Source organism: Cryptomeria japonica, chromosome 8 (assembly GCF_030272615.1).
Source record: "Cryptomeria japonica chromosome 8, Sugi_1.0, whole genome shotgun sequence".
In the NCBI taxonomy this organism is placed as follows: domain Eukaryota; kingdom Viridiplantae; phylum Streptophyta; class Pinopsida; order Cupressales; family Cupressaceae; genus Cryptomeria; species Cryptomeria japonica.
In genome coordinates, this window is record NC_081412.1 from 400,555,028 (window position 1) to 400,565,965 (window position 10,938).

The 10,938-nt window shown below is 32.7% G+C and overlaps 1 protein-coding gene across 1 annotated transcript; it reads right to left on the reverse strand.

Annotated features, from left to right (window-relative positions):
* Positions 1-3,403: 3,403 nt before the first annotated feature.
* LOC131079477 (uncharacterized) lies at positions 3,404-5,629 on the reverse strand. The gene is made up of 3 exons (XM_058017440.2): positions 5,549-5,629; positions 5,220-5,423; positions 3,404-3,929 (listed from the first exon to the last, which is right to left on the reverse strand). The coding sequence occupies exons 2-3, from the start codon at positions 5,415-5,417 to the stop codon at positions 3,711-3,713; spliced, it is 417 nt and encodes a 138-aa protein (XP_057873423.2). The 5' UTR covers positions 5,418-5,423; positions 5,549-5,629; the 3' UTR covers positions 3,404-3,710.
* Positions 5,630-10,938: the final 5,309 nt, after the last annotated feature.

Genomic DNA, 10,938 nt, shown 5'->3' on the forward strand with positions numbered 1-10,938 from the left:
TTTTTAATTGATTCCAAAAAAATGCAACAATCAAAATCCCACCATAAATGAAGAAGAACCATTGCAAAAGGAATTCCTTGAATTGTTTATGGAGTACCAAGATATTGTGTTAAAGAATTGTCACCGGTCTAGAACATTAGTCATTAGATGGATCTGATACTAGGAGCTAAATTACCAAATAAAGTGGTGCATAGGATGAACCTAGTATAAAATATGTACAACTAAACAAACAAGTGTAGGAGTTTTTGAAGAAAGGTTTGATTTGAGAAAAAAATCTCATTTTTGTCAATTCAACAAAGAGATGGATTTTGGCCCTCTTAGATTCCACCTATGTCTAAAGGATTTATAGTTGGTTGATCATATATCACTTTGTTTTAACTATAAATTTAGTATTTGATTGATTATCCAAACTTTAATTTGTTCAATAATCTATCATTGACATTATTAGATGAGTTCTCTATTATTGGTCGAAACGAATGCCTCATCTTCAATGTCTATTACAAACTTGTGCAGTATGTGTGCTTTGGGGTATATGGTTTGAAATATATAAAAGTATATTTAAGGAAATTGTTCTCACAATTGAAAGATGTTGAAACTTAATAGAGTTAGTTATTAAAGAACTTGTGAAAGTATAAATCCAAATTAATGAAGGGACAATTGGGCCTCTATTCGAGAAGAGTATTGTTTAATAATGCTACAATGTAGTCCATCCATTAAAAAGTTAATAGGAGTAACTAATAAGATAAGGTGAGTAAAATGCTAGGTTTTGAGGAATGAAGTCAAATTCAACTTTGATGGAGCATCACAAGGAAAGTGGGGTTAGTAAGAGTGGGTATTTTAAAATATTCTATAGGAGATTTTTGTGCTACAAGGCTCAAAATTCATAGGTCATAAAACAAACATGTAGTAGAATGGGAACCATTCTTCGAAGGTATTAATATGACATATTTAAAGATATCGATGAGTGGAAATTGAAGGAGATTCTTAAATAGTGATAAATATAAATAAATTAAAAAAGCTATTTTCCTAATTGAAAAGTTACAACAATATTAAAAGAGTTGAATACATGAAAGAATAATTTAAATTATTTATGGCGACCCACTAATATAGGGAACACAATAGAGTGAGTGATTATATAGACAATTAGCATGCAAGTCAAAATTCCTTCTCATAATAGTAGAATGACCCCATGAATTTATAATGGAAGGATTTTTATGGCTTATAATTATCATTTAAAATACCATCTATAAGATATAATGATAATTGCAAAAGATATGGTTAGTCAAATGTATTATATGATGGTGGTTAATCAATACAAGGTGCTTGTAATATTTTTAAGAATTAATATGATATAAGGTGTATAGGGAGAGTAATAAGCATTCCTTCATTTATTTTGTAATTACAAAGTTTACGTATTTATAAGTTTCATTTTTGTTGTTGCACATACACTTTAATCGATAGATTATATCTTAAGTCTCTATAGAAATTTCACTATTAGGTCTATAGACCCATTGGGAAATTTAAGTGAGATTGCCATTTCGAGGATTGCCATTCTTGATAGAGTGTTAAGTTGATGTATTTGGTTTTAGTGTTTGATTAGTTGGTCACATTGGATGCATGGAGGAAAAATAGGTCAACATGTATGTTTGCTTACTTCAACTACCAATTTCATTACTTTAACATGTGTAATTCATGTAGCTCATATGCACAACGAAGTGAGAACATAATTTAATGTAGATATGTGCTTAATTCACCCTTTTATGCTAATATTTTGCACTCACGTTAGGCCTTGTTATAAATACATTATATCCTATGGTTGTTAACTTGTTAAATTTTGTGTTTAAGTTGATCAAAGCTCTAGAATTATCACTCTAAATCTCAATTGTAAATTTGGATTAGTTTGAATCCTTAGGAATTTTCTTCTCTTGGATTAAATGTTGGTGTGATTATGTATCCTATTCAAATTAGCATGTGTGGTCTCATTGAACCTTTTCAAATTCTAATTTTACCATTTTCAAGGCCAACAACTCTAGAAATTGACTACTACTTTTTATCTTGTGCACCAAAATGATTCACATTGAATACCTAAAACCTTGTTTTAGGGAAAAGACCTAATAAATTAGTGATCATGAATTTGATATCATCAAAATGATAATCAAGTGCATTACCAAGTAGATGCATCGTGTAATCATATTAATATCATCATACACTACATCATCCTATGCATTTTACACATTTGTCATACACGTGTCTTCGACCATTGTTAATCAATAAATGGTTTTCAAGTTTAGTATTAAGAAAGTTTCATACTCCTATCTACACACAACCAATCATTATGGTGTTTCTTAGCAACAAGTTTTTCTAAGACATAGGTCACACATGTAAACATATCCCATAGGTCCATACTAATAGAAGACCAAGTCATGCTAAAAGGTCATAACCATACCAATAGGACTAGACTACAGGCACAAACTAGTCTACAACATTGGAAAATTCAGTACCAATTTCGTTGTGTCATCTATATGTCATTTCAATATATATCTCAACTATCACACTAGTCACAACCTATTAGGCAATTAAAGTTGACAAATTGCGTTGAAATATAACTACGCATATATTATTCCATTTTTTTTTTATGGATTTGATTATATTGCTTGTTTATCATTCAAATTAAGCTTGTAATTTAATAAAAAGACATATTTTATTTCTTCTACAAATATAATGGAAAAGAAAAATTAAAATAAATTGAATGCCACATGTTAGCATATACTTTTAAAGAAACTTAATTCAATACCATTATCACCATTAAATAAATTGAAAAACTATTATTGATCGTATAGGCGCAACTCTACAATGACAACAAGCTTTCTTATTATGTAAGAAAAACAAACAACAAATCTGATGCAAATGTGTTCTTCTATTTCGAAGATTTGAAAGTAGTGCAGTGCAAAAGCATTGTTTTTAAAAATGATTTTTTTTTTTTCTTATTTATTATTTAACAAATTGTTTGGAAGGCAGATTTTTTATTTTATTTTTTGTGAGATTTGCATGCACGTAATCTTTATCTTGATTTTTTAAGGAAAAGAACAAGTGATTGCATTAGATAAAGATTACTTTCTTTGCTTTAATTTTTTATTTTTAAAATTTAATATCTATAGACATATTTTATGTAGATTTAAAAATAAATAAATATGCTAATTATTAAAAATTACAGATACAAATGCTAAAAAAAATTATAATAATTTAAATAACTAAAATATTGTGTTTGAATCCTTTGAAGACCTCCTCAACTAGATCCCCTAATATAAGTTCCCAAATTTAATCAATAAAAAAAATATACCCATAAAAAATCATTTCCTTTCCTTTTGCAAGCATTTAGGAATTGTGTGACCAATCAATTAAAATCAGGTGCCTAATAACAAGTTTTCTCAAAGTTATTACATAGCTTCAATAACCCAGATGGCTGAATGAATGGGAAAATTTTGAAGAGTTTAATGGAAGATGATAGATAGTTGAACAAAACTGAAACTTTCAAACTTCTTGACCAAACCAGCTCTTTGATTATAGCAGACATGTCTGTGGAATATAAGAGTAAAACCTTGAAGCAAACGGAACTCCAAATTCCATTTGGAAAAACTACATCAGCCAAGTTACAGCTTTGTACACCATAGTAACCTCTGGATGAATGGTGAGCAAAAGTAAGAGAAGAATTAAAACTCCTGAGACTGTGGGTCGCTTCCTTTAGACTTGTTAGACTTCTTAGGAAGCAAAACTTGGTGGATGTTGGGGAGGACGCCACCTCCAGAGATTGTAACGCCCCCAAGAAGTTTGCTCAGCTCCTCATCATTCCTCACTGCCAGTTGTATATGTCGAGGTATTATCCTGCTCTTCCTGTTATCTCTCGCTGCATTTCCTGCCAGCTCCAACACCTGCATTATGCATCACCATTCACTAATTCATGGCTGTTCAAGACTTCATTTAATTAAAAACATTGGGTTTTTACACCACTTAGTCTATTGTTCAGGGTTTTTACCCCATTTTTTTTTAGGGTTTTTATATCAATTTAGACAGGATGAAATTTCTTTTTAGGAGAGTCAAGAATCGAAGAGTATCTATTCTGTCAAAATCGTTTGGAGCATGACTTTGATTGCATTGATTTCAAGGACTTTGCACTCAACCAGACTTGATAACTGGTAAGGTTCATTGACATTCCCAACTATTCAACTTCACTGACAAACCAAAAGAACCATTGACTTTACATTTCATTTGAATAAATACTGCATAAAAGAATGATAATATTGTGCAATAATATTTTAGGTTGAGGCTTAACTAGTCAGCTCTTGTATTGGACAATCTGGTGTGGAAGCAGGGAGAGTTTTCGATGGTGGGGTATTGATTCTTTAGGTAAACAATTATATGTTCACATGACCCACATCAATGAATCATAATAAAACAAACTTAAGTCATGGTTCACATGGTGGTGCGATCTATTCAAATCATGGTTCATTGTGTGATCAGATATAACAGAAGAAAATATTGTTACAGAGTGTTTATTTAAAATTTATAAAAAAATGTGTGTAATGCTATAGTGCAATGGTTAAATCGTGGTATTGTGATTTTAAGGCTTGCACTCAGCAAGACTTGACTGTTGGTGGGTTCATTCATAACTGTTCAATTTCACAAACAGATCAAAAGACCATTGACTTTACATTTCATTTGAATAAATACTGTATAAAGAATGATAATACTGTACAATAATATTTTGGGTTTGAGGCTTAATCAATTGGTTCTTGTACTGGACACGCTAGTGTGTAAGCAGGGGGAGTTTTTCATGGTGGGTATTCATTCTTTGGGTAAACAATTATATGTTCACATGGCCCACATCAAATAACCATGATAGAACAAACTAAATAATGGTTCACATGGTGGTGTTATCTATTCAGATTATGGTTTGTTGAGTGTGATCAGAAATATCAGAAGAAAATATTGTTACAGAGTATTTTATCTAAATTTAAAAAAAAATTATTTATAATGATATAATGTGATGGCTAAATTATAATATTACGATTCTTGTCACCAAAACTCAAATTCCTAGTAAAATATATTTGCCAAATATTCATGTTGAAAATGAGCTCTCCCATATATGACCTCACCTAACTCCCCCCGAATTTTCTGAAAAACAAGCTTTAGAAGATTAGTTGAAAAATAAAGGGATTTACCTCTGCAGCAAGGTACTCCATAACAGCAGCCAGGTAAACAGGAGCCCCAGCTCCAATTCGTTTTGCATAACGCCCCCTCTTGAGGAATCTTGCTATTCTACCAACTGGAAATTGAAGCCCCGCCTTCACAGATCTTGTTTTGGAGTGCTTGGGCAGTCCTCCTTTGGGCTTCCCCTTACTTCTTCCTGCCCCTTCCATGAGAACCTGCATGAGCAAATCAACTCTATCAAAAACAACATACCATGACTAAATTGAACCTGCATGAGCAAATGAACTCTATCAAAAACAACATACCATGACTAAATTGAAGATAGCAAGACCAACAGTACCTTCTTTAAAAAGCTGCTAAAGATTGAATTGTTGAATGAGGGCAGAGGGAGGAAGATATAGGTATTAAAATTTCTGTTAGAAATGGTGACAATGCTTGAGAGGCAAGCCGAGCGTCTTAAAAAATGAAAAGGCACTCTAAAACAGGCTCCTCATATTAACCTGTCGACTTCATTTTTTTTTCTTAAATCTGTCAATGCCAAGAAAAGAAAAATGTTTTTTTTATAATAATCAAGAAATAGCTGGTAGGCCACTCAAAAATAATCATCATGGTAACGCCTTTCCAAGTAGAATTTAACCTTGAATAGCACTTGTACCAGCAAAATATGTTTTAAAGAGAGTAATTTGTTATAATTTTTTTGTTTTTTTTAAATATAGTTAAAAAAGTGGTAACATCTTTTTGTTTTGTTGACCTTGCAATATTGTTGTCTCTAAGGAGTGTGCCATCTTAGTTTCATTCCACCCATAGAGTTAGGAAGTCTCCTCTATCTTTATGACCTTTCCTTATGATATTATGACCTCTTTATGTTATATGACTCGTCCCTAGAATAGGTTTTGCATTGAGGTCAACCTGTTTAAGGACATCAAAGACTTTAATGAAATATAGATTGACAAGCAATGCTTATGTACCTCAATCTCCTCAAAACTTGCTGCAAGTGCCAAACTTTTGAGCATAAAATCAAGGATTATCCTCTTCTCGCCCAATGATCCAGCCAACTCCCAGGTCCACTAGTGATGTTCACCCTGAAAAAATGAGGATAAATGGACCACAATAGGTAGCAAATAGAATGATTGCAATAATGGAGTGAAAGGTCTACTTTCTAGTGGGACTTAGAACCAATAAAAAGGTGAAGGAGTGCATCACATCATAGCCAATGATTGAATCCTCTAAAGAGGTGAAAAATCCTTGATATAATATAATTTAAAAACTACCTATTGTTTATAGGAATTTTTATCGCTACAATTTATTTGGCAATTTACATGATGGGAAATGACAAATCTTGCAACATTAGATAGATTACCATTGAGAATGGTTTTTATTTATGTTTGAGAGGGAAAACTCCTTCATATTGTGGGGTGTTTGTGGATTTTTGTATACTTTTCATTACAAAGTACAAAGGGCATAAAAATAGAAAAAATACTAAAAGGGAGGAGACAAGGAAACTGTAGATAGGGTAGACATTAGCTTATTTGAGATTCCTAAAAAAAGAACAACATAAATAGAAAACAAAATTGAGATTCAAAGTCTACAAAGTGCATTAATACTTCTAACACACATGTCATACTATGAAAATAAAAATACATGTTATGAATAATTTATTTATATTTTAAATATATGTTGCTCAAGACAAAAATATGGTGAACATTTATTACTTGAGGAGAATAACCCCTTCTACATGTGTGTTTCCTTGCCTTTTGTAAGCTTCACTTTCACAATTAGTTCCATAACTACTTCTTATTAATCATTTGGCCTAACTTCCACTTGCCCTTTAACATTACTGAACTTCTCTTTAACATTTAAATAAATTTTTCCATTATATACAATAACTGATTTGCATTTTTGCAGCAATGATTATTTGTAAAAAGAATTTAGTTACTTTCAACATGACACTAGTATTTAGGGTCTACATTACTAGAGACATCACTAACTTAACTTAATTAACCCACTTGACATTAGAACATGTAAACAAACCTGTACCCTCAAACTAGTGCACTGAATAAAATTGATCAAATTTGTAAATTAAAATAATTATTGAAATCAAACTAGCAATATAGAGTTAATCTCCCAGAGAAATGCAAAATCTCACAATGGCTTCCTTCCACATCAAACAAGAAGGAAAAAGAGCAACAAATATATAGCTTTATAGAAAGCATAAGTTGGATGAGATTTATTCTAGCAACTGGTGCAAACTTTTCAAACTAAGTAAGCCTTATGCTTATCAACCAATATATCAATAGAAAATTTATTTGATAGATCCACTTGCATTGAATATTTTTTCTTTCATTAGGAAGGGGTACTAAATCCCAAGTATGATTCCTCTCCAAGGAAGTAAACCCTTCTTGCATAGTAGCATCCCACTTGAGTATACCAAAAGCTTCTTAAAGTGACTATCGATTAGAAGATGAATCAATAAATATATATATATGGAGATTTATAAAACTATGACCATGTTATTATAGTATCTAAAATATCTCCAACTTAGTCACTTATTGACTATAATGTTTGACTAGATCAAAGAGGCCAAGTGGTTATTGAGTTGGAGAGTACATGGAGGAGTACCATTTGATTGATGACTAGGTGTTGAAGAAAGTAAATCCTCATCCTTATGGTCACCATCATAAGTGGAGGAAGAAGTCTCCTCACGAAGACCTTGAATATTATAATCCTTTGAAGAACCACCATCATTTTGTAGTATCTCCAATGTTATAGAAGATGAAGTAGAGGATAAGAATTAGAAGAGTTCTCCTAAAAATGATTGCTCCCATATATAAATAGCTCATGATTGGTGGGATGATGAAGTCTATATCCTTTGAGATTATTTGGATAAACAAAAAAATAAAAGGCATGCTTTGTCGATCCATGGACTTGCATTTTTCTATTAGAATGTGAGCCAATGCTGGACAAACCAAAATACTCAAAAAATAAATCACCATGGGGTTTCATTTAGTCCAATATTAAAAGGAGTTACCTCCTTCACAACTTAGCTAGAAAGCTACTTTTTGATATAACACAATTAATTTTGCCTCTACATAGAATTGAGGTACTCTTGATCTAGAGTATATAATATAATTGACCATCTCTTTTTAGAGCCTATTCTTACTTTTTATGACACTAATTTTTTTAGGACTGTATGAAACTATGTGTTATAAGTCAATACTAAGATTTAAAGCATAAAAAATGTTCAAATTGATGGTTAAAATATTCATCGCCATTATTCGTGCATAGAATCTTGACGACCTTCCCTGATTGTTTCTCTAGAAATACTTTGTGTAGTGTCCTAAATTATGCCTAGCGCATTTATGACACTTATGCATTGCGCCTGATGCATTTATGAGAAGATCCATGATCAAGAATTCACTACTTTGACATCATGGACTTAAAAGACAAAGTGTCCCCAATCACCCTAAAATCCCATTTGGGACTATCTTAGTCTAGATGGTAGCGCGATGAGCAAACATCTCGATAGATTCTCGAATCCATAATTGTGTATCCCACATTAGGCCTTTCCTGATGTGCGTCCCTTCACTTGAGTGCATTCGTAATGTCTATTCTCACCACTTTCTTTGCACTAAAATCCCATCCTTTTGCTCATTGCAAGCTCTAGACACTCTTAGGAGTAAAGCTCTCTAAAAACACTCTAAATAATTACTCTCTCACGATATTGGATCTCATTGTGATTACTTGGTTCTATCTTACAACAACAAGACTATCTCAAGCTTTGTAATACTCTCATCTCAAGAGAGGGGTTTGGCTTGAACTCTGTCTTCTCTCTTATCTCTTATCTCTTCATTTCTAACATTGCATGCTTTGCATTGTTGTATCTTTCAATGTATCTATTGTCTAGGTGCATTTAATCTACCATTTTATCATTTATCTTGTATCTATTGCAATAGGGGTTTTCCTCCATCAAGAAAGGTTTGTTTCTATTGTGTTTATCATTTATCTTACATCTTATGTAGTAGGGGGTTTACTCCGTCAAGCGGGGTTAGTTTTTATTATAATGGGGTTGTATAGGGGTTTGCCTCAATCAAACTCCCACTTTGGTGTTTCCATCAAGCGGGGTTAGTTTTTATTATAATTATCTCTTTTTATCCAATCTATCTATCTGGGTATCCATGACAATGGAAACACCAAAGTGGGAGTTTGATTGAGGCAAACCCCTATACAACCCCAACATTTTCCTCATCTCTGTGTGCACAGGTGATGGACAGGTCCTGCGTTGTTAAGAGCGGATTCAAGAATACTTCTGGTGTTTTTTTGGGTTTCTGTCCATAAATATGACAATGCGATACACAAACCTCCTCACGATGCCCTAGCATCCAAAACTCGAGATTGAACAAGTTCTTTGGTATAATTTGTTTTCTTTTTGTGTATTTCTTTGATAATTAGAATTCTTTTGTTCTATTATGTACTTTAATGTTTTGTAGTTTAAATACATTAGTTTAGTGGTTACTTATTTATTGCATTTTTATCCCCTGGCTCACTTTTAGCATTTTTTTAAGTGAGGTAGCGACATGGTTGGTTTGTTCCTTGGAGTTCCTCACTTAGAGGGTAACTAATCCCCTCCTCTACATTTTGGTAAACTCAACATGAATATGCCTTGTTCAACCCAAGAATAAGACTCTAGTTGAAGTCTCAACCCAAAGTTTGGAGATTCACTTGGTAAAGCCACTATTTCTATAGCTAGTGTTCATTTGATTGTCAACCTAGGGACGCAATACTTGAAATGGGTCTGCACTATATATGCACTAAGTTCCTGCAATAGCTACTCTGCATTACTGCAACAACTAACATTATGCGAAAAAGATAAGCAAGAATTGAAACTATTGAAAGGCTACAAAAAAATTCTGCATTCACATAAATTCATTCAAGCAATACTGGCTAAGTTCAATGCTGATAAATAGAAATTACTCTATTTTGGTTTGGCTACAAGAACAGTCAGTGGATCTGTTTCTAGTGGCTGCACGAACAGTCAATGCAAGAACATCTATTGCAGCTAAGGAAAGAAAACTAATCTTAACAAATGCACAGGAACACTCACCAAGTGGGCCCCCTTGGGTGAGTGATTCTAGGTTTCCCAAAAGCAACTCTAAGTGCTTAGAATAACATATTTTTAGTCATCATTCTTTGGAAGTCATTACATGATTCAACATGAAAAGAAACTCAAAAACACTTGTGAAAATCCTCTGCTCTGCTTTCTCTCTTTTTCTATCTAACCTCTGAGAAGAGATGAAGAGCTTATTTTAAAAGAAATCATCTACTTTAGACAACACAGATCACACCAAAGAGAAGAGGCGGATAACTAATCGAGAAAGGAGATAGCTGGAGTTAAGCTACAAAAAATGCAAATCTAAATCGAACCACAATCATAACATACTGTGGTGGTATTTACAACACTAATGTCCACTTGAGTTAGACATCAATAGTATCGTGTGATTGTTTCTCCTATGCTGTTCCTTACGCTTTTCAACATTTCTGTTGTTCGATCTTTCAGTCATCTTCTAGAATATCTCTTCCTGCAATTGGCATGATAGGCGAGCTTCCACCACATCATCATTTATTCCCCACACTTCAAAAGAAATAACATACAATAACATATATACGTATTTTATTTAATCACGACATCTATTAATTTCACACATGATATTGCCCTAAACAATCCGCATGGCA

Coding starts and splice junctions, on each gene's coding strand:
- LOC131079477 (XM_058017440.2), bottom strand. CDS start 5,417: ATGGAAGGGGCAGGAAGAAGTAAGGGGAAGCCCAAAGGAGGACTGCCC. Junction 3,930..5,219: donor TGGAGTACCTTGCTGCAGAG/GTAAATCCCTTT, acceptor TGCATAATGCAG/GTGTTGGAGCTGGCAGGAAA.